We start from the raw sequence: 25,499 nt of genomic DNA, 5'->3' as shown, positions 1-25,499 counted from the left end.
GTATCATAGAACCAAGATTAACCTCAGATGGATTGTTATTAAAAGAATTAGAGTGAAAAATACATTGTATAATTTAGTCTCAGACGCACTGCCTAAAAATAAGACTATGCTAAAGTCTGAACCAAATTTGTTCAATCAGGGCTGATCTGGGGTTCAACAATAAAGTGTTATAGTGATATAAAAGGACCACATAATAAAATATGAGTGATTTTTGTGAGTCAATTTGAGAGACATTTGAATAAACTTCATTGAAAATCAGAAAATTTACCAGCAGGCATTTTCACTTGTGTCACAAATTTTTCTCACTAATACCTAGATTGTAATCTTCATAAAGACTCATAAATGATTAACAAGATCATGTGATATAGAAATGAGTGGATCATGAATGGCAGAGTCAGTTGAGTATCAGATGAAATATCTTCAAATATTTAGTTATATTTTAATTATCTTCTCAGTTGAAAATCCTGTGTCACAATTTTTTATTTCATGTTTTGAAGTTCAATAATAAAAATGACCAGCAATCTACCCTCCCTCTAACTAATTAAAGCTTTGTTGCTTATATTACAGATCAATACAATGTCAATTAAATTTATACCACAGAAATTTGTCAGAAATGTATCAAGGAAAATCTGAAGGGAAAACTCACTTTTTTGTATGTATCATTAACACTAGCAGCATATGCTAATAGATAGATATACTTCGGTTTGTGCTCACGGTTGATGGTACGACTACCAGGTTTAAACAAGGCTTCAATAAGTAATTCTGAAAGAAACAAAAAGTTGATATTTTGTTAGGAACCTCTCACACTCAAATGAATCTATACATCCACCACTGATTTTTTTGTCTGTATTCTCTCTTATATTCACTTTCTTGCATCTTGTAAGTATACTGATACCTTGTCACCACCTCATTGTCTTCTCTCCAGCCACTTCCACTCACCCTTATATAATGCAGGTATCACTTCTCTAGCAAGACACCTGTGTCTGTCATACTTCAGCCTTTTAACAACAGGCATAAAACCACCTCCTTCTCTACCACAGCCCCACTCAATAAAGGGTCTTTTCTTTGTTTTGGAAGTTACTTGGCAACTTCACTAGTGCCAGTGTCAAAAAAAAAAGCACCCAGTACACTTTGTAAAGTGGTTGGCATTAGGAAGGGCATCCAGTCACAGAAACCATGCCAAAGCAGACATTGGAGGTCAATGCAGTTCTCCAGCTTATTGGATTCTGTCAAATTATCCAGTCCATGCCAGCATGAAGATGGGTGTTAAATGATGATGATGAATGCTTGGAGGAAAAAGATCTTAGGAACATCTACTGCCTAAAAGCAATTGGTACAGCTAACATAATATTGTGATATCATAGGCCACTAAATTTTAATCAATTAAAGTTACATTCCAAATGATAAGAACCAATTATTATCTTAATGATTAATTCTGTTAAAAAAAAAAAGCAGGCAGACAACTGCGGAATGTGAATCGATTTCACCTCCTTAACAAGAGTGGTCTTAAACTTTTACTTCTGGTAAAAGTTTAAGAATCTGCACACCTCTTTATCATGTCCAGCAGTGCTGGTATATATCATGTGAAGAATATAGAGTAAAATGGTTGAATACTATAGAACAGATAATAGACGTATTATTTATAAATAATTAAACTTAATTTTGATGAGTTCAAATCCTGCTATGGTTAACTTTACCACTCATTCTTCTAGGGTCAATAAATATAATACAGTCAAATAATGAAGTTGATACAACTGACTGTTCCTTTTCATAAAGTTTCAAGCCTTGTATTTAAGTAAGAAATTAATTTAATTCAATTTAATGTTTTAATCTTTATGAGATAACACAATTCTAAGCACACCCACATATCATTTGTGTAGTAAGAACTTTGCTTCCCAGCCACATTGTTCTGAGTTCAGTCCCGCTGCATGGCAACTCAGGCAAAGTGTCTTCTATTATAGCCTTGAGCCAACCAAAGTCTTGTGGGTGGATCTGGTAGACAAGAACTGAAAGGAACCTATCATATATGTATGTGTGTGTATCTGTGACACCATGTGGTAGTTGTAAATGAGTATCACTGTCATGCAAGCAGTACCCTTCGTTTGCAATATTCTATGAAAACATGCCTAGTCATGGGGGAAAATTACCTTGTTCGGAAACAGGTGAGGGTTGGTGACAGGAAAGGCATTCAGCTGTAGAAAATCAACCTCAACAAACTCTGACTGACCCATGGAAAAATGGAAAAGTGGATGTTGACAGTGATGGTGAAAAGTGAATAGGAACAACAAAAGGCTCTCCAAACATTTTCTATACACCTGTGTTGTGTTTACTTGGCAGTGATTATTTCAGAATTCCAGTGTTTTTTTTATAAATCTCACATATCCCCACAACTTCTCTTGTATATCGTTCAATTTCTCTCATATACCCTAGTTTAAGAACTCCTGGTCTCATTGTTACAGTCAGATCTTATGCACATACACAAACTATACTTTTACAAGAAAAGTGGAGGACAATAACTTAGAAGCTTCAGCATGCTAACCTTCATCAGACAGTCCAACAAAGCCTGAAATTGCAAAGTTACTATCACCCTTTTCTTGTAAGAAGTATAACAAATATGTACTCTGAAATGAAAATATTGAGCAATACTTCAGACTAATGTTAAATTGTTCTTATAACTCAATATACAAACACACACACACACACCCGAGGTGGGGAGAGCAAAAATCATGTACCAAAACATATGACATTTATATTACATTATTATTATTCATTTTGTTCATGTACATGTGTATCCATCATTTAATTTATTTTATTCAATTTTAGAAAAATTGAAGTATATTTTTCACAATTCCGGAGTGTACTGAACTCATTTGGTGTGTGACTTTTGGCTCACCCTGTATATCTATCTATATATATAAAAATGAGAATGTGTGTCTGTCTGTCTGTGTGTGTGTGTGTGTGTGTGTGTGTGTGTGTGTGTGTGTGTGTGTGTGTGTGTGTGAATCCCTAAAACTCGAGAACTACGCAACCAATTTCATTCAAATTTTACAGATGCCTTACTTAGGGTTCCAGTTGTGTTTTAGTCAAAAAAATTTTTAACTTCTTGCAGAGTTCGAGCCCACGGCAACATAATATCTCCTCCGCTATTTAAGTATTATGTGTCAAAAGTGAAACAAAAACACTCATGTCAAATACTTTCACTTTAAAAATGAAACTATTCCACTAACTGAAACAATCACATTTCGATACTGTAATGACAGATACTTTCAGAGAGAGAGAAAGAGAGAGAAAGAGAGAGAGAGAGAGAGAGAGAAAGAGAGAGAGAGAGAGAAAGAGAGAGAGAGAGAAATAGAGAGAGAGAGAGAGAGAGAGAGAGAGAGAGAGAAAGAGATGTATATGTATACATATAGATGTATATGCACACGTATATGTATAGATATAGATATAGATCTATATGCATACATGTATATGTATACATATGTGTAGATGTATATATAGATGTACATGTAATATGTACACATATATACATATATATACATGCATACAGATATCTATACATATATACACCCATCACACACATACACATGCACACAAACACACACATTACTAATTTGTTTTCTTATCCAAAACTACGTCAAAAGTACTGAACGGATCTTTATGAAATTTGGAAATTATATTCTATGCATAACGGCCATAACTCCCATGAAAATTCATATATTTTTGATGTTGATGAAATTTTAACCAAAACATAACAGATGAGCATTATTTGTAATTCAACGGTACAACAGTGTAAGACTACCCTTTCAGATATACTTACATTGTGATTTCTGCAATGTGGTGCATAAATTGTCAAGTCAATGAGACGCAACTTTACATTCTGAATTCAAATTCCACCGAGGTTGACTTGGCCTTTCAGAGTCAATAAAATAAGTACCAGTTACCCACTCCCCCAAAATTGCCGACCTTATGCCAATATTTGAAACCAATATTATTACTCAAGTAATAAACAGGACACTACTGTGTCAAACATTTCATCTGGAAACTGAAGCAAATAACCAAATAACGAGAGATTAATCAATATATGGAAGAATGGAAGTCAAAAACATTCTTTTTAAAGATGTTACTACTTACCAAGAAAAGCTGGCACCCTGATCAATTCTACTGGTGGAGGGTTTCCTTCAGAATAACGCTTAAACAACTGTTAAAGAGCAATGAACATCAAGGATTATTATTTAAATATATGTAAATCTTTTTATCATAAATGTATATATCATCATCATCATCATCATCATCATCGTCGTTTAACGTCCGCTTTCCATGCTAGCATGGGTCGGACGATTTGACTGAGGACTGGTGAAACCAGATGGCTACACCAGGCGCCAATCTGATTTGGCAGAGTTTCTACAGCTGGATGCCCTTCCTAACGCCAACCACTCTGAGAGTGTAGAGGGTACTTTTATGTGCCACCGGCACGAAGGTCAGTCAGGCGGTACTGGCAACGACCACGCTCAAAATGGTGTATTTTACGTGCCACCTGCGCAGGAGCCAGTTCGGCGGCACTGGCAACAATCTCGCTCAAATGTCTTTACAAGTGCCAGGAAGGCAATGCTGGGCAAAGGTGCCATTGACGGTTTCGCTTTCGCTTGCCCCAATAGGTCTTCGCAAGCCGAGTTTCGTTTCCAATGAAGGAGACGACGTTGGCATGGGTGCCAGTCATCGAATTTAATTCGATTTTGGTTTCACTTGCCTCAACAGGTCTTCGCAAGCGGAGTTTAGTGTCCAATGAAGGAAGGTACGTATAAGTGGGCTGGCTGAGGCCTTAGATTGAGGTCTCACTTGGCTTGCCGGGTCTTCTCACACACAGCATATTTCCAAAGGTCTTGGTCAGAAGTCATCGCCTCGGTGAGGCCCAGTGTTCGAAGGTCATGCCTCACAACCTCATCCCAGGTCTTCCTGGGCCTACCTCTTCCACAGGTTCCCTCAACTGCTAGAGTGTGGCACTTTTTCATACAGCTATCCTCATCCATTCTCGCAACATGACCATACCAGCGCAATCGTCTCTCTTGCACACCACAACTGATGCTTCGTAAGTTCAACTTTTTTCTCAATGTACTAACACTCTGTTTAGTATGCACACTTACATTACACATCCATCGGAGTATACTGGCTTCATTCCTTGCGATCCAAGAACTTGATACCTCTGTAATTATTTGTATCTAAAGCGTCACCTTTACCTTTGTAGCAGTTGACTATGGTGCTGCTACACCAGTCATTGGGTATGACTCCTTCATGTATCACCTGGTTAACAATACGGGTGACTAGGCTATAGCCAACACTGCCAGATATTTTGAGCATCTCTGCAGTGATTCCTGAAGGGCAGGGGGCTTTCCCTGTCTTCATACTCTTAATAGCTTTATCTACCATGGTACTGTCAACTCGAATTGCGGGTCCTCTGTTGGGTCAACATTCGGCAAACTCTCTTCCTCCCATTCATTCTCTTTATTGAGCAACCTTTCGTAGTGGCGTCTCCATACCTCTTTCTTTGCAGCCTCGTTTAGTGCAAACGTACCATCATCCATGCAAACACATTTCTCTCCCACGACATCACAATTCTCTCTCACACACTGTCTTGCAACACGAAATACCTCGAGTCTTTGGTCCTCACGGTGCAGAACATTGGCAAATTTTTTCTTATCTGCTTCCCCTCTGGCTAAATAAACCTGTCCTGTAAAGTGGTTGGTGTTAGGAAGAGCATCCAGTGGTAGAAACCATGCCAAAACAGACAGCTGGAGCCTGGTGCAGCTCAATATCACACAAAAATCCATAAAAATTTTGATAATTAAAATTAAATATCTTTTTTTCTAATGTATAAAATTTTACGAAACCTTTACCAATATATTCCTTTAACATTTCTCTTTCATATTATTATCAATATAATTCTTAATCAAAATTAAAAGAATGGTGTGGATTCAAAGTGTCGATGCTGAGCATTACTACCCATCAGTCAACCAGTTTTGTCTATACATTTTTTCTCTTAGCTTTTGTTCTACTGCACCAGATTTTAAGTATTTTATGTCTAAATGCAGCTTATCACTAGTCAAGCATAATTAAAAAAACTAAATTTGATTTCGATTAAAACTGAATTAGTGAGACTGCTTGGAAGATACTGACTGCGACAAAAAAGTTGAATGATATATACCATCATTGCTTTGCATGTGTTTTTATATGCTGGTTTATGTTTGATATGTTTCCTAAGACATGCTTTTCACAGAAAACTGGAAACGAACACCAGTTGCATGACAATAATGCTTGTTTGCAACCATCGAATGTCAAGATAAGGACACACTAAAACAGAAACACACATATAAAGTTTCTTGTCTTTCAAGTCTACTCATAAGGCTTTGATCAGTCTGGGGCTGTTATAGAAGACACTTGCTCAAAGTGGTGTATAGTGAGACTGAAACCAAACGGTTGAGAAAGCAAGCTTCTTAAGCATACGGCCATGCCTGCACCTATATATATATATATATATATATATATATATATATATATATATAGTGGTTGGTGTTAGGAAGGGCATCCAACCACAGAAACCTTGCCAAAACAGACAATTGAAGCCTAGTACAGCTCTCCGGCTTGCCAGCTCCTGTCAAACCATACGGATATTAAATGATGATGATACACACACACACACACATACAGATGGTCATGGATTCAAACTTAAACCATAAATATTGTGTGGTGTTTACAGACAAAAGAAATAACTTTGCTTGCTTCAGTTTAAAGATAGATCCTGTTATCAACATGGCTTAATGGATATAAAATTGCAAAAAGTAAATGAAAAGAAGTCAAAAAATACTTAAGTTTGTTAGAAAACACACTTACAATGGTAATATCTGCCGGGTTTAATGACTGCCGAGACAACATGCATGAGAGTGCTTGACAGGCACGAGGATAAGCTGCAGCTCCACTCAGTGCCATAGTAATTGGTGTAACATCAAGTCCTCTGGAATGGCAGGAAACATAATTGAAAACCTACTTGTGTATTGAAGATTAGTTGTATTTTTAATGAAACCATTTTTATAACACATCTACAACTTATGATTTAAATAATTTTATATATCATAATATAGCTACCTTTTATCATATTTAATGTATATATACACCATTAATCCTTTAGCATTCAGTTTACTGTCAAATGCAATGTTTATTCATTCATATTGTTTTGAGTTAATTATGCATTATCTTATAGCTTCAAGATATCAATGATATGACTGTTTACTTTTAAATGACATTGTAGGGTAGATAAGAGAGGCCAGAGCTGGGTGATTTGAACATAAAACAGATAGAATATTATTTGGCTTAAATGCTAAAAGGTTGATAGGCCAGTTACTGCAGTATTTGTCCTGAGATAAAATTTGTTATGAATGTGCGGTGTTAAAAACATGACAAATATTAGAGGAAAACAAAAATCACTCCAGCACCTAGTGTTCTCACTGGCTGCTGCTTGAGTAATTTTCGTCTCCCTATGATATTTATTGCATTTTTAACACAGCATGTCCATAAGAGATATTACCCCTGGACAAATACCACAATAAATAGCCTATCAGCAAAGTATACACATTAAGTATGATACATAGATGGCTATATAATATTTTATGTAAAAGAACTTTTTTTACCACATACAAAATAATTGTTTTATTTAAATGATGCAAAAAAATATCTGAATATCAATACACAAAGAAAAATACATTCTTGAAAGAAGAATACTTGGTTTTCTTTTGAGCATAAAACTAGTGGACTCACAGCTGGACTCAGTCACCATAAAAATGTCATTATAACTAAATTGTGATTCTAAGGTAGTAACAATAGTAGCGTTAGTTGATATGACATCACTGCTCAGAATTTGAAACCTTCTTTTCCCTAATCTAGGATTGAGAAGTATCAGTTATACTAAGAGTAATTAAATCATGTTTAAAAAATAGAGCCTCAACAAAAATATATTACCTGTCGTTTGCACATTTCTGTAACTCTTGACACAATCTTCTCAAGTTTGATCCCCCTTTTATCTCCTGTGACAATAACTGCATCAACACTTGGCTGTATAGGTAAGTATGTTCACCATGGCACACCATTTTCTTAAATAGTAATATATATATATGTATAATTTTCCTGTTAATTTCTATTCAATAATTGTAGAATTGATACAACAATTAAGAAAATTACAACATTCACTTGTTTTGATAAAAGAACTTCTAAAATATATTTTTCTGTCAATATTAATGGTTTCACACAATCTCCTTAAATCTAACTAGTAACAAAATATGCTTATTTTATCTAAGATTTAGCTGTTGGGAGGGCACTGAACTATTAAAAACAAGTATTTTGACAATATTCAAATATATAAATAAAAAAGAGAAGTTAAGGACAAGAATAAAATATGAAACTTGCACCTTCAATTTCAATGTGATGCTACATGGTAGGAAGAGTTGGGCTTTGAATGCAGAGGATTTGTAAAGACCAGAGAGAAAGTGAGCATGAGAACAGAGACATGTAGATTTGTGCTGTCTCCAGGGAGTAAGGTGGAGAGGAGGTTCCGCTAGGTTTCTCACAGGCAAAGAACACAGGTACAGGAGCAGATGTAAGGTGATGAAATGATGATGATGATAGTGATGGTGATGGGTGGGTGGGGGTGTTAGATTAAGGAGAAAAGAGTGACATTTCATTTTATTCTGCAATGGTTACAACCTTTTACACCAAGGTCAATTTTATCTTTCTATTCTTATGAGCTCAATAAAATGAGTATCAAAGAAAGTATTGAGGAGGATAAAATAAACTTCAAACGAATAGCAGAGACATGTCAGCATGGTCACAGTTCAATGACTGAAGCCAGAAATAAGAACTTAATGTTTCCATCGACCAGTCATATATTTTGAACCATAAGCAAAGTATTTTTTTATGAATCTATTGCTAATTATCATATTTATGTAACTGAATGAATAGAGAACAGAACAAGCAGTCAAAAGGATGATCATTGTATCAAGTCCATAACTGGAACTCAGTTATGGACTTACCTCTTGCAGTAATTTGTATAGTCGAAATGAAAGGAATAAGCTCTACCACTCTAACATATCTTATATACACTGTGTGTAATGACATCCATTTAACCCAATGGGTTATGAGACTTGTTTTATAACTATTCATTACCTATTTATTGCTAGGGTTTTTAAATTTTGAAATACAAGAGAGAAGAAAACTATTTTTCTCTTGAAAAATTCACTTAGCCATCAATCAGAAACTAGTATAACCAGGTAGCTTGTTCTATACTTTTGCGAAGTGTTTTAGGTATCTACATAGTTGTAAACAGGCACAGACGTTATCTCAGCCCTCCTACCCATGACCCAGTGAAACATCAAGGATGTGATTGCTGGAGGACAGGAGAGCTGCACCAGCACTGAGCTAGTACTCATCTGCAGCTGAATAGACTAGAGCAATGTTAAATTAAGTGCCTCGCTCAAGGACACAACACACATCAGAAATTGATCCTATTGCTTTAAGATCATGAACTCAACACGCTAACAACTAAGCTACAGTATTTATCTAAAATTCACTAACAATTATTCAAAAATAATAAATATAATTATGCTGCAATTTTGTTTGTATGTATAAGTCCATATTCTAGCCAGGACCGACTGACTAGTCCCCGTGCCGGTGGCACATAAAAAGCATCATCCGAACGGGGCCGATGCCAGTACCCACTGACTGGTCCCCGTGCTGGTGGCACATAAAAAGCACTAACCAAACATGATCAATGCCAGGCACGCCTGACTGGCTCCTGTGCCAGTGGCATGAAAACAACACCCATTACACTCTGGAAGTGGATGGCGTTAGGAAGGGCATCAAGCTGTTGAAACATTGCCAGATCAAATTGGAACCTGGCGCAGCCTCCAGACCGCAGTCAAACCGTCCAACCCATGCCAGCATGGAAAACAGACGTTAAAAGATGATGACGATGTATATAAGTCCTTATATTTTTGTACTGATGCAGCCTTCAAGCTGTAATAAAGTCAATGGATGAGAACAATTTATATTTCAAAGATATAAAAAAATTTTACCGTAAATTCTGGTAAATTTTTTTCCAGTGCTTCTTCACCTCCTTCAAGGAATGTAGTGATTGATGTTCTCAAGACCCGTGAGAAAACCTCAATCTGGTGGCACGCTGTAGATACTGAGGTTATCTCCCCTTGGTAACCAGCATCAGATATCAACTTGAAACGAAATAAATGTCAATACGCCGATAAGTTTTGAAGGTAAACAACGTGATAAATTGAATTTTGAGTGATTATGTTAGAGTGTGTGTGTGTGTGTGTGTGTGTAGATGTGTGCCCAAGTGTTTAAACATGCTTAAGTATAGGTACATGAGTTTGTACGAATAATCAAAGTTAATGGAAAACAAGAGATTGACAAAATAGTAATCATTTTTAAAAACATTTCTAGTAAAACATTTCTCAATAACAGAATTGCTGTTATTTTCAGACAAAAAAAAAAAATAAGTCACTGTGCAACTATGAAATTGAAAATATAAAAACGTTTAGCCTACAATTTTTTAATTTGTTTATATTTTTTTAACATCTGAAATAAGCAAGTGAATTAAATAAAGTCTAAAAGCATCAGCATTAATTACAACCACCGTTTAAAGTATCTGTCTTATATTGAAATTCAATCCAAACTTAATTTCAGTAGTTTGTAAAAAGCTCCCTTGTATGTATCATACTTAATGTAAAAAGCTCCCTTGCCCGTACCACATAGTAGCATCCATGCCAGCAGCACGTAAAAGCACCTGTGCTGGTGCCACATAAAAAAGCACCCAACACCACACTCTGTAAAGTGGCTGGCATTAGGAAGGGCATCCAGCCACAGAAACCATGCTAAATCAGACTGGAACTTAGCGCAGCTCGCCTGCTTAGTAGGTCTGGTCAAACCGTCCAACCCATGCCCGCATGGAAAAACGACATATGATGATGATAATGACAATGACGAATATAAGCACTGTGCTCTTAGGAAGAAATTCAAATCTAATTGTACGCAGATTTATGAAATGTAAGAACATAATATATCTTAAGTGTTCTGTAATCATATTTTGGAACATTGGAAAGCTATCGGATCATTTGGTGACCTAAACTCTACAAGCACTAAGCATGACCCTAAGAATAAATTTTAATTGTGTAAAGTTACTGCAGATCCAGTCCAGCATGGGTTCTCTCCCTTTTCTATCTACCCGTACCATGTATCAGTGAATTGTCTTTCCACATCTTAGCAACCACTCTACTCAAAACTCACCTCTTACAACCCCTTCCTCTGATTCTTGACATCCTACTATATTCTCTCTCCCAAAATTCACTATTCTGCATTTCCAAGATAGTTACCTAATTGTACTTCATTGCATGCCACATGTTCCTAACAATACATTAACTGTGCCAATATTACAAACTCCATGTTAACTACACTGATCATACTTGTTAATCAATGAGTGCTCATAGAGATATAGACTATCCTCATCATTTAACGTCCATGTTCCAAGCTGGCTTAGGTTGGACGGTTTGATAGGATCCAATGGGTTCAAAATCTGCATCATATCCCAGTGTCTGCTTTGGCATGGTTTCTACAGCTGGTTAATGCCAACCACTTTATAGTGTGTACTACTAGCCCTATTCTTAATAAATTAACAATAAATCATCATCATCATCATCATCGTTTAACGTCCGCTTTCCATGCTAGCATGGGTTGGACAATTTGACTGAGGACTGGTGGACCAGGTGGCTACACCAGACTCCAATCTGATTCGGCAGAGTTTCTACAGCTGGATGCCCTTCCTAATGCCAACCACTCCGTGAGTATAGTGGGTGCTTTTACATGCCACCGGCATGAGGGCCGGTCAGGCGGAACTGGCAACAGCCACGCTCGAAATGGTGTATTTTACGTGCCACCTGCACAGGAGCCAGTCCAGCAGCACTGGCAATGACCTCACTCAAAATGAAAACAAAAACAATTCTGAACATAAAAGTTGGTCTAAATTTTAACACCTTTTATGGGTAGTAGTTACTTCTAGATATTAACCCATAAACAAAGACAAATAAGGTCCATTTCAATAATTTTCACTGCAGCAGTTCAATATGTTTTACTTCAAGGTTTTGTGTTTGTTCACAATATTATTTCACAATATTATAGATATAACCAAACAACTTAGTGATTAGGTTGTCAAAGTAGTGGTACAGCCACTGACTTGATCAATCAACCAGCTTTCCTGAAAATTGATGCAAATTGGAATAGATGTTAGCCAAGGAGTGTACAGTAAAAATAAAGAGTGAGGTTAAACCTAATAATCTAACCCAATGATTATAACACTGACATTAAAGCAAGTACATAGATGTAAATGAAAACCAACCATTATATTTAAATAAAAATCACATTATCGATTTTCTTACTTTGATGGTAAAGTTAAGCATAAGGCAGTCAGGATATTCTTCAGCCAATTTGTAAAATAATGTACGCCAAGTAGAAAATTCAACCATTTCTGCCAACCACGAAGGGACCTGCAGAAGAAAAGAAATTAACATATGTTCTTGAATTTAAGACCACTGCAGTCAAATTATTACTTTTTGAAAATGTTCCAAATATAACATTTATCATTAGAATGTGTGTGTGTTAAGAATGAGAAAGTTGTTTGCCAAATTTGACATTTTATGATATCACTGTTCTATTCATGGCAAGATTTGTCATGTTTGCTTAATGTTATAGGAACCAGAGTTAAGTGACCTATGAAGTATTGTGACACAAGAAACAATTAAACTAATTAAACCAATGTGTAATACAAATAGCTTAATAGATGTCAGAAGAGTATATGTACCTCTCCTTCGACTGAGAAAATAGAATCGGCTTTCTTTGGGTCAAAACATTTTAAAATCATTTCTTTCAGATATGTTTCAACTCTCTCTTGAACTTCTTTGTAGTCAGCACCTATGAACCAACATAAAATATAACTTATAAATTACATACATTATACAATCTTGCATGTATACCATTTTAACTATATATATATATATATATATATATATATATATATATATATATATATATATACTTAAAACAACAGAAATTTTACCAAATAAACTGATTAGCTTCCCATGTGCTACAGTTGATTGGCAGAATAAAGCTAAAATTGCCAAACCAATTCATTAGATAGACAACAGTGATAGTCTGTATACAACCAACTGATCAATTATGAAAACTAATTAAATTTAATATTATTTTAACTTTACTATTAGTCCTAGTGTTAACTGTATCAATTTAAATGGAGTTAAGCAAACCAGACTGTAAGGAAGTAGTCTGATTGTTGAAATATTTCTCAAAGGAGCAGCTACTTTAAGCTCTTAATTTAAATTTTAATTTTTTTTTAGAGATGAAATATAAATATGATCATATACTCTTGCCATTTTTCAAACGCCACAAAATTTTTCTATCAGCTCCTGCTACCTTCTATCATCAATTCCAAAAAACATTAATTTACATCACATATCTATATGAACATAGCTTTCTTCCCTAAACAACTGACAGTGTCTTTGATCCTCAATTGGTCTCTAACTCATTTGGAATGTTATAGATTAGTATTGTACATTCAACACTCTTTTCCAGTTAATGCAAATTCCTTGTTAGCTTATCTACCATAGAATATTAAGCTTCTTATATATATATATATATACAGTTAAACCTTCTGCACAGAAAGATAATCTGTTTCCAAGAGGTTGCATTTCTTTATATTTCTTCTGTATTTCTTCTGCAACAAAGTTAATACTTACTCACTTCTAGCATTAAGCATACTACTTCTGAAACAAAAATTATCTTCTACTACTGCCAGGAATCTATCTGATCAGTAGATAATCTGCAATTCATGCTAATTACAGTAGTATGTATCATAAAATAAAATAAAAACGAAAATGAATATTCCTGTTACTCACCAACTAGAATAAGCCACTCAGCCAATAAGTTAACACACTGTGCCACAGCTATATAGTTATTAGAAAGCAATTCTACTACACGTTCTGGAGACCCTCCTGCTTGCAAAAATCTATATATAAAAAAATTATTTAATGTAATGAAAATTAATAGCTGTTAATTAAAAAATATATGTAATAAAAGGAACATAAAAGTGCAATATAACTGATAGTTTTATACTTTTGTATTTGTTTTCTAATGATAGTATTGGTTGAATGGTTCTACAAATTAAATTTCCCTGAATAATCTTTATCCCTTCTCTATTGTTATCTCTTTAGTTCTAATATAGGAATGGAAATGTTTTCAACTAGATAGAATGAGTAATGGGCTTTACTAAAAAGTACAATAGTATGCAAAATACAATTTGATCTCATAACCTGGCTAATACATTGCCACTACAATTATCGTCGTCATCATCGTCGTTTAACGTCCGCTTTCCATGCTAGCATGGGTTGGACGATTTGACTGAGGACTGGTGAAACCAGATGGCTACACTAGGCTCCAATCTGATTTGGCCGAGTTTCTACAGCTGGATGCCCTTCCTAACGCCAACCACTCAGAAAGTATAGTGGGTGCTTTTACGTGTCACCCGCACGAAGGCCAGTCAGGCGGTACTGGCAACGCCCACGCTCAAAATGGTGCATTTCATGTGCCACCCACACAAGAGCCAGTCCAGGGGCACTGACAACGATCTCGCTCAAAAATCCCACGAAGGCCAGCCAGGCGGCACTGGCAACGGTCACGCTCAAATGGTGCATTTCATGTGTCACCCGCATAAGAGCCAGTCCAGGGGCACCGGCAACGATCTCACTTGAAAAATTTCATGTGTCACCCGCACAAGAGCCAGTCCAGGGGCACTGGCAACGATCTCGCTCAAAAATCCTACGACGGCCCCGCACAAGAGCCAGTTCAGGGGCACTGGCAACGATCTCGCTCGAAAAATTTCATGTGTCACCCGCACAAGAGCCAGTCCAGGGGCACTGGCAACGATCTCGCTCGAAAAATTTCATGTGTCACCTGCACAAGAGCCAGTCCAGGGGCACCAGCAACGATCTCACTTGAAAAATTTCATGTGTCACCCGCACAAGAGCCAGTCCAGGGGCACTGGCAACGATCTCGCTCGAAAATCCTACGACGGCCCCGCACAAGAGCCAGTTCAGGGGCACTGGCAATGATCTCGCTCGAAAAATTCCACGTGTCACCCGCACAAGAGCCAGTCCAGGGGCACTGGCAACGATCTCGCTCGAAAAATTTCATGTGTCACCTGCACAAGAGCCAGTCCAGGGGCACCGGCAACGATCTCGATCAAAAGTCCCACGAAGGCCAGCCAGGCGGCACTGGCAACGGCCACGCCCAAAATGGTGCATTTCATGTGTCACTCGCATATGAGCCAGTCCAGGGGCACTGGCAACGACCTTGCTCGAAAGATTTCATGTCGCCCACACATGAGCCAGTCCAGGGGCACCGGCAACGATCTCGCTCGAAAATCCTACGACGGCCCCGCACAAGAGCCAGTTCAGGGGCACTGGCAACGATCTCGCTCGAAAAATTTCATGTGTCACCCGCACAAGAGCCAGTCCAGGGGCACTGGCAACGATCTCGCTCGAAAAATTTCATGTGTCACCTGCACAAGAGCCAATCCAGGGGCACCGGCAACGATCTCGATCAAAAATCCCACGAAGGCCAGCCAAGCGGCACTGGCAACGACCTTGCTCGAAAGATTTCATGTGTCGCCCACACATGAGCCAGTCCAGGGGCACCGGCAACGATCTTGCTCGAAAATCCTACGACGGCCCCGCACAAGAGCCAGTTCAGGGGCACTGGCAACGATCTCGCTCGAAAAATTTCATGCGTCACCTGCACAAGAGCCAGTCCAGGGGCACCGGCAACAATCTCGATCAAAAATCCCACGAAGGCCAGCCAGGCGGCACTGGCAACGGCCACGCCCAAAATGGTGCATTTCATGTGTCACCCACATGAGCCAGTCCAGGGGCACTGGCAACGATCTTGCTTGAAAGATTTCATGTGTCGCCCACACATGAGCCAGTCCAGGGGCACCGGCAACGATCTCGCTCGAAAATCCTACGACGGCCCCGCACAAGAGCACTGGCAACGGTCTTGCTCAAAAAATTTCTCGTGTCACCCGCACAAGAGCCTGTCCAGGGGCACTGGCAACGATCTCGATGGAAAATCCCACGGAGGCCAGCCAGGCGGCACTGGCAACGACCACACCCAAAATGGTGCATTTCATGTGTCACCCGCACATATATATATATATATATAATCGTCACTAAATGTGACTAACAGTGTATAAGCCTCTACATTATATTGTGCCTAGCCTAGCTGCTTATATCAATTCATATATATATATATATATTATATATATATATATATATATATATATATACTGAAAAACATGTAAAATAATGAATAGTATTGTATGCAAACTAGTAATTGTTCAGAATTATTCAACCTATACAAGGGAGGAAGGATGAAACCTGTGTAAAAATTACACAAATTATTAAGCTAACTAGGAATAGGGAATGAAATAGTTTCATTATCAACAGAATATGACAAATGTAATTAACGATACAAGATTCATCCTATAAAGGCTTTGTAAAATTAATTTACTGGTAATGTAAATTTAAAATATTAATATAATACACGTGTTTATTATATTGGCTTCAAATTTTGGCACAAGGCCAGCAAATTCGGGGAAGTGGGGTAAGTCAATTACATTGACCCCAGTACTTAACAGGTACTTATTTTATTGAGCCTGAAAGGCTGAGTCAACCTTGGCAGAATTTGAACTTAGAACATAAACACAGACAAAATGCTGCTGAGCACTTTTCCTGGTGCGTTAACGAATCTACCAGCTCGCCACCTTATATGTTTATTATATTAATAAATCAAATATTCTACCTTTTTTATGTTCAAACCAGTCAAATGACCTGATTAATTCAAAGCACTGTAAACAATTAAGCAGTACATTTGACAAAATAATCTGAATGCTAAATGGCCAATATAAAAAGTTCACAAAATGGAATAAATTAGTTTAAGACTCTTCACAAAGGCATACTGCCCAAAAGGTTACACCTCTCTTCCATACAGTAAACTAATTTATTCAACAAATTTGTGAACTTCTTTTCTCCTAACCATTTGCCAACACAATCTGTCACTAGTTTTCTTGGATTCAACTGTTTTACCTTTTTAATACTTGAAAAACTCCAGGTTCCATAATGCTATCATCTGTTGAAAGGACATTCAAGCATTCTTCCTGAACTCGCTCATCTTCATCATCATTTTCTTGCATTGGTGAACCCTGAAATATCACCATTAATGAGTTTTTTTAAATAACACAATTTTCTTCTTTTTTTTTAATGTAAACACACACACACACACATATATATATATATATATATATATATATATATATATATATATATATATATATGTATATATATATATATATATATATATATCTTTTACTCAGTCATTAGACTGAGATCATATCGAGGCACCACATAAAAGAATTTTAGTCAAACAAATCAACCCCAGTACTTATTTTTCTCTTAAGCCTGAACAGCTTAAGTTACAGAGATGTAAACACTAAGACCAGTTGTCAAGACACATACACATATATATATCAATTTCTGCCTAGCAAATCCACTCACAAAGTTTTGGACAGCCAGAGGTTATAGAAGATAAAGTGCTTATACAATTCGTAGATTTATATATAGCAAAAAATTTGGCACTATCATGCTATTGACTGTCAGAAGTGAAAGTGCTCACTGCCTGCTAGTGAAGTATCTGTCTGTCTGCCTGTCTGCCTGCATGCCTGTCGATTCTTTGGCGACTGACAGCTAATACCATGACTGGCCGGAGCGAGCTATATGTCTGTCTGTCTCTCTATCTATCTATCTATTACTCGAAAGTTCGCGCGTCCGCGCTAGCTAGTCGTGAGTAGAAAACACAAATTTAATATAAAAACATATTTCCTGAAATTGCAAATTATTTAAAATATAAAAATATAATTTTCAACAGAGAGAATTTATCAAAATAGAAAACAAATGAAGTTTGAAGTTTAAAAATAATAGGATCGACCACTCACGACTAGCTAGCGCGGACGCGCGAACTTTCGAGCAATAGATAGATAGATAGATAGATAGATAGATAGAGAGACAGACAGACATATAGCTCGCTCCGGCCAGTATGGTATTAGCTGTCAGTAGCCAAAGAATCGACAGGCCAGCAATAGGCAGACAGGCAGACAGACAGATACTTCACTAGCAGTGAGCACTTTCACTTCTGACAGCTAATAGCATGATAGTGCCAAAAATTTAGGCAAAGAACATGTTGCCTCTGCTACAACATAGAAGTTATTAACTCCTATGTTGTAGTAGAGGCAACATATTCTTTGTCTATCTCCTTAACTTCATGGAGATTTCAGGTATAATTATACTAATGCGTCCTTCTGTTCTAATTTAATTAAATTCTATGTCGTTGTGTAGCTGAGGATTGCTCAGCATTTTAAATGAATGTAATGATTACATTGTTCAATTAAATGCAGTTGCATGAAACGATCGTACTGCATTACCTCTGGATATCCTTGTTGCTTATTTTGATTTTAATCACCTTACTTTGAAATTGTATGGATAATAACCGTACTAAATTCTGGTGCCTCAACTTAAGTACCATATTCACTTGTATCTAAATTTTTTGCTATATATAAATCTATACTCTTTTACTTGTTTCAGTCATTTGACTGTGGCCATGCTGGAGCACCGCCTTTAGTCGAGCAAATCGACCCCAGGACTTATTCTTTGGAAGCCTAGTACTTATTTTATCGGTCTCTTTTGCCAGGGACGTAAACACACCACCATCGGTTGTCAAGCGATGTTGGGGACACAGACACACAAACATATATATATATATATATACGACGGGCTTCTTTCAGTTTCCGTCTACCAAATCCACTCACAAGGCTTTAGTCGGCCCGAGGCTATAGTAGAAGACACTTGCCCAAGGTGCCACGCAGTGGGACTGAACGTGGAACCATGTGGTTCGTAAGCAAGCTACTTACCACACAGCCACACATCCATCTATGTATGTATGTATGTATGTATATATATACGTATATGCATAAGTAGATCTTATATGTATGTATATATATATATACTCCAACCGCTGTGAAGGCAAGACGAACTACTAGCGTTCTACCTCAGATTTGCGTTTGGCCGTACGGCTTTTGAATGTTGTTTTCACTGTCCATTTTTTCCTGTCTTGGTTTGTGTTTGCCACCTTGGAATCCTCTGTGTAGTGGGTTGATCCACTACTCAGGAAGAGACTATTCTAGAGTACGTTCTGTCTTATCTTCGAAACGTCTAGATAGAATAGAGACAGCTGATGAAGGGATATTCCAAGTGGCTTTCCGTTTTCCTATATGTTCGTTCTGTTGTCTGTAGTTTATTGTTCTAACGTCCTGTACCCTGATATGCATGTATATACACATGTAGATGTAAGTATGTACATATATGTGTGTATACATGTATATATATTCTTTGTATTATATATATATACATGTGTGTGTGTGTGCCACTGAAGCCATTCACACATACATACATAACCCTTCTCTCTCTCTCTCACACATATATACCAGCACCATTGCTCTCTGTCTCTTCACACACACACTAACAAAACAACTTCACACACACCATACTTTCTGTCTCGCACACCCCATCAAACACACACACACACATCAATTCTTTCCCTTCTCGACGACTTCAAAAGATAACTTCCCTAGTTCAATCGCTCTCTCTCTTTCGCTTTTATGCCGACTTCAAAAGATCCCCCACATGTAAAAAAAAATGACGATCTCGTTCAGAAACATAAACAAATGCACGTGGTTTAAGAAGTGACATAAACTGTTCTCAAATCGAAAGATCGCTCTTATCTGACCCTGAAAGAATGAAAGGCGAAGTCGAATTCAATGGCAATTGAACTCAGAACGTAAACAGCCGGAAGAAATGCCGCTAACCATTTTGCTCAGCTCGTTGTCTTAAGCGGGAAGAATGCCTCATTAATGAAAACGAAAAAGCACTGTTGCTTTTTTTGACGCTAAACTGCCTCCCCGCTCTCTTGCATGTAAACACACCTGGCTAACTTTAAGAATAATTTATAGCATACACCGAATGTGACAACTTTTACACTAAAATTTCCAGCTTTCTGATGGCATTTGCAGTAAAACTGGGTGCTGATGTATGGATACGACTACTTTACAAAAACATACTGGAAAAAATATTTGTATTTTGAATTTTCGAAGTTAAAGAAAGGTGTAGTTTGAAGTTAAACAAAAGCAAAAGAAAAACAAAAGTTTGAGAATGAGGTCTCAACTTAAAAGTAGAAAATATACTGACAACACAGACCTCAATCAATACCCTGCGAATTTGGAATCTAAAAACCGAATCAATTACTGATTGTTTATAATAAATCGTTAACAAATTACAGAATTCGATCAGTCATTTACATTGTATAGTACTAAGTAAAAGATCTATGATTTGGAAACACGCTCTTTAAAATCAATAGTTGGCCTTTCTACGAAACACGATTTTATTGAATTATTACCCTGTAGTTATGCCGAATTATTAGCGATAGGGTTTCAGAAATGAAAATAAGTTTGATGTTTTTATTTCTCTCAATCACCATAAAAATTAATGATGAAGAATACAATACAGAAAATAAGCAATTCGACAACACGAACAGGGAATTTGATCTCGTTACAATTTCTTTTAAGTTTCTTTAAAATGTAAGAATAATTGAATAATTTCGATTTACGAACCGTCTCATCGTCCCACTCAATTTCGTATGCTTCTTCGGCCATTCTTGAAAGATAGCTGGTTATTCCACAGAAAACCCGGAATATGTTAGAAACAAGAAAACTACCACTGTAAGGGATTGATTATATATAAACAATTGTTAACACTTCAAACAATTCACGTTGGCGGCAGGTTTGAGTAAAGGATGACCTCCACAGCAACACTGAGTTAAAGGGTCACATCCGCTCGTGTGCGAAGGGTCACTTCCGGCTAAACAAAAAACATGATTACATACATATATATTCTTTCTTTCCTTTTGATGCTTTTATTTTATTCATAATTTTTTTTTGTTCTTACATGTTTGCCAATTCCCAACAAAATGTTTTGGGTATAAATGCAAAGTGAGCAATCTTTCGATTCTGAAACATAAAAATGGAACCAATAATTATGGGGAATGTACAAAATTAACTTGGCTATGCTGAATGTCCGAAACGAATAATTAAATATACAAATTTTTTTACAGGAGATACATTTATTTTCGATAGCTTTGACATGTATCACCTTTTTTCTTTGTAACAAGAAATATCTTATTTGAAACAATGCTACCTTAATAACTAAATGATGATGTCGAGAAATGAAGAAAATAATTTATAATAACTTATAACCTACTTTTAATTCGTTTCGGTCATTCAGGATTGCCAAGTTATTTTTGTACATTGTCTTTTATTGTCGCACTTGTATGTTCCAAACTTATAAGATCGTTACAAACCATATATCGGCAATTTTTAAAAAAATGTAAATCCATACTGTGAACTAGTACGTTTACCTGCAACTAGAAAAATACAACCCGAATCTAGTTACCACAACTCTCCTTAATTCTGTTTATTTGTTGTTATTGTTTCATGCGAGTCAAGCACACATTTCGGTATTATTTGATTCTTTCACCCGCACAATTTTCACTAAGAAAAAAGAACTCGGATTCTTTGCGTGGAATCAAGTACCCTGACCTCCCAATATACTACAAACTCCTTATTTTTGTTGGGAAAAAAGTGGGGTGGGAAACCGGACCCCCACCCTATTTCCCGGAATCTTTGGAATTTTTTTTTTCTTTTTTTTTTCGGTGACTGAATTCCGGTGACCTAATATGCTACAAAACCCTTTTTGGGTCCGAAAAACGGGGTGGTGTGGAACCCTCAGCAATTTGACCCCCACCCCCATTTTCAAATATTTTTTGCTATTTCTTCCTTTACCCATAATTTTAGATAACATTTTGCAGAAATACGTTTTCGAAAGAGTGTGGATTATATTAGATTGAAAATCGAAAGAAGTTTGAAATGAATAAGTGAAAATGCAGAGGTTATAGAAGTTGGTGGTAACGAAGTGTGTGGAGAGATAACAAACGATAAATTCATCTAAAAAAAAAAACACGTTGGAGTTTTTGCCTGTATGTGTGAAACGAAGTAAAAGTATAATATTAACAAAATATCTTTTTCTTCTCAAAATCACTGGATATATATATGTAAGAACGACCGTGCGCACTCAAAAAAGGAGAAATAGTAACGAATGGAAAAACAGAGGACTCCTTTTATTTAAACGTGTCACACGGTCGAACACAAAATATTATATATAAAAGATGATATACAAATAATGTTATACTTCGATAACATTAGTGAATTCGTAAATACCAGTAATGAAGAGACGATAGAAGGCAACCGTATGAAATGAATAACAGAAATATTTATTGTGGCATTAAAGTGTATGTCTGTGTGAGAGTGTGAATGCGACATATAAGAACATAATCAAAGACAGGCCGTCGTACAAAGAAAAGTATTTATGTGAGTGATACATGTATGTGTATGTGAGATATTACAGCAGATAGAAAGAGTCAGTAACACGTGAGCATTTATACCAGTTCTGAGTACACTATAGGAAAAGTCTGTATGTGAAAGTAGTTGAGGCTGTGAGTGTGGCAGTGCTGATCACTAGTTGTGATGTTGTGGCTTCCATGCCGGGCCGTGATTCTTGTTATACAGATGTTCGTCGCTGGCTGAAATTCTTATCTGTTTATTTATCGTGGTGAAGCTGAGTCACCTAACAGAATCGAAGAGAGAGATGTGCCGCGATGGTTTGGATTGGTGTGCATAGAAAGTCGTGTAGACGCTGGTGGAGATTGATGCTGGTTAGTAGTAATCGTAGAATCGTGTTGGTCATGACGATGATGCTGGTTAGTAGTCGTAGACTCGTGTTGCTGATGTGGCGACGGCGGTGGTCATCGTTGGCTGGACGAAGCTGTTGAAGTGGTCGCTGGCTGATTGTTGCTGCTGCTGTCGTGTGGTACACGGAACAGATCTCAAAGAGAACTGAACCGAGACGAATTTGGCCGCCGAGTTAAAGCTATTTATAACAAACTATCGGCTCCCGAAGGCTTCAGAAAAATACTCTATGACGTGACCTTATTAGGGGCCGTGATTGGTCAGTTTGCGTTCTGGCGGGAACGGTTCGAAGAAGTTGCCGCTTGGAATATTAATCAGTCACGTGATGACAAGGAGATGGATCCTCCGCTACGCCCGCGCGTGTTTATATTTAAATGAGAAGAATGGCGATAGGTAGTTTTGTATCTAATGGCGATAGGTAGTTTCACTACATATATAATAATCCCGATGCCAGTGCTGGCGGCACGTAATAAGTACCATTCGAGCGTGATCGATGCCAGTGTCATCTGATTGGCCCCCGTACCAGTGGCACTTGAAAAGCACCCACTACATTGTCGGAGTGGTTGGCGTTAGGAAGGGCATCCAGCTGTAGAAACCTTGCCAGAACAGACTGGAGCCTCATTGCAGCCTCCTGGTTTGCCAGTCTTCAGTCAAACCGTCCAACCCATGCCAGCATGGAAAGCAGGCGTTAAACGATGATGATGATGTATATAATTATGATAGATTGTTTACTCATTCAATGTTTAGGTAAACTTCGTCACCCACTTACTCTTTCTCTCTCTCTATATATATATATATATATATAATATATATATATAAGATAGTCGATTTCGACGTATGAGTGTTTGGAGGAGAGGATTTAAAGTTAAAGAGATTGGTAAATAAAAATTAAAATAAGAGAGTAAAGAGTAAAAAAAAAACTAAGAACCATCTATTTGCGATGGATGCGTGAATGTAATTTGAGTCCAGGTATGGATTTTGCTATGAAGTCTCAATGGTGAGGACATTGATGATTTTTGGTTTATCTGGGATTGGGTAAATATGTGTGTTGGTTCCAGGATATAATTCTTCTATTGTTCTTTTTCAACTCAAATTGTTTTGATACATCATGACAAATTTTGCGCCATGTTGATCGACCTAGTCAATGACCTTCCCAAGATGTCGAGTTAAGCTGTAGAGATTGCTTCAACTTATCCTTATACCTAAGGACAGGTCTTCCTTCGCAGCGATATCCCTCCATTTGTTGGCCATACAAAAGAATTTTGGGAATGCGGTCATTTTTCATTCGAACATGTTCTACCCATCTGAGCCGAATTCTCGGCAGTATACTTTGGATGCTGGAGATACAACATTTTTCAAAGATGTTGACATTTGATATCTTGTCATTTTATATTGCAGATATTGCGCACACAGCACATGTGAAATTTTTTAATTTCTTTATATGTCTGTAGTAGGGAGTCCATGCTTCTGCTCCGTACAAAATGTGCTCAAAATACAAGATTTGCATACACTTATTTTAGTTTTCAGATTGACACCGTATTCATCCCACAACCCATGGCAAAGTTTTCCTAAAACACATGCAGCCATACATATTCAAACATTGATTTCCTCGTCAAGAGCACCCTTCAAATTTGCTGTACTTCCAGGATATTTAAATGACCTGACCCATTTGAGTGGCTTGTCTGTCATTACGTTTCAATCTTGAGTATGTCCTGAGCTAGGCCTACGTTGGAATAAAACTTCAGTCTTCTTGATGCTGATAGTCAGTCCAAATACGCAAGCTGCCGCAGCAAACCTGTCGACTGTTTCCTCAATCCCCTCAAATGTGTAAATGACAATGCAAAGTGAGGTGACGAGAATGGCTCCTTTGCACATCACACAGTCGATACAATAAATATGAAAAGAATAAATGCGTATATGTGCCAGAAGGAAAAGAGAGGCACAACCGGGTAGAATGTTTAAGAGATTTTATTTATATGTTAACATGTGTGTGCGTCATATATCCATATCTATAAAAGCCAAGGTGTGTGTGTGTGTACGTGAATATAATTTATGCACGTCCACAAGTTTTGCACGACACACTGGTAAAATCATAAAAGTTCCTTCAAATGTTAAATACTTAACCTCTTATCATTACACTGCTGAAACTACATCGCATGGGACTAGGTCTTCTCATTGAGGTCAGAGAAGAGTTCAACCAACTGTAGATTCTCTACAAAACTCAAATATATTCCATATATGTGGAGGCGCAATGGCCCAGTGGTTAGGGCAGCGGACTCGCGGTCATAGGATCGCAGTTTCGATTCCCAGACCGGGCGTTGTGAGTGTTTATTGAGCGAAAACACCTAAAGCTCCACGAGGCTCCGGCAGGGGATGGTGGCGAACCCTGCTGTACTCTTTCACCACAACTTTCTCTCAC

The 25,499-nt window shown here is 37.3% G+C and overlaps 1 protein-coding gene across 1 annotated transcript in view; it reads right to left on the bottom strand.

The window, feature by feature from the left end:
• The window catches only part of LOC106883768 (negative elongation factor D), a 33,524-nt gene extending 12,419 nt beyond the window's left edge, over nucleotides 1-21,105 (bottom strand). The window contains exons 1-10 of the mRNA XM_014934889.3: nucleotides 20,891-21,105; nucleotides 17,259-17,374; nucleotides 14,016-14,125; nucleotides 12,908-13,017; nucleotides 12,486-12,593; nucleotides 10,116-10,268; nucleotides 8,008-8,138; nucleotides 6,886-7,006; nucleotides 4,132-4,198; nucleotides 647-762 (exon numbers count right to left, since the gene is read on the bottom strand). Coding sequence (XP_014790375.1) covers nucleotides 647-762; nucleotides 4,132-4,198; nucleotides 6,886-7,006; nucleotides 8,008-8,138; nucleotides 10,116-10,268; nucleotides 12,486-12,593; nucleotides 12,908-13,017; nucleotides 14,016-14,125; nucleotides 17,259-17,374; nucleotides 20,891-20,932 — 1,074 coding nt within the window. The 5' untranslated portion in view covers nucleotides 20,933-21,105. The remainder of the gene's footprint in view (nucleotides 1-646; nucleotides 763-4,131; nucleotides 4,199-6,885; nucleotides 7,007-8,007; nucleotides 8,139-10,115; nucleotides 10,269-12,485; nucleotides 12,594-12,907; nucleotides 13,018-14,015; nucleotides 14,126-17,258; nucleotides 17,375-20,890) is intronic.
• Between the last annotated feature and the right edge of the window lie 4,394 nt (nucleotides 21,106-25,499).

The sequence above is a fragment of the Octopus bimaculoides genome, chromosome 2 (assembly GCF_046866305.1).
Source record: "Octopus bimaculoides isolate indiv1 chromosome 2, ASM4686630v1, whole genome shotgun sequence".
NCBI lineage: Eukaryota > Metazoa > Mollusca > Cephalopoda > Octopoda > Octopodidae > Octopus > Octopus bimaculoides.
Note: the sequence above shows the minus strand (reverse complement) of the source record. Positions and strands in the feature narration are given on the sequence as shown.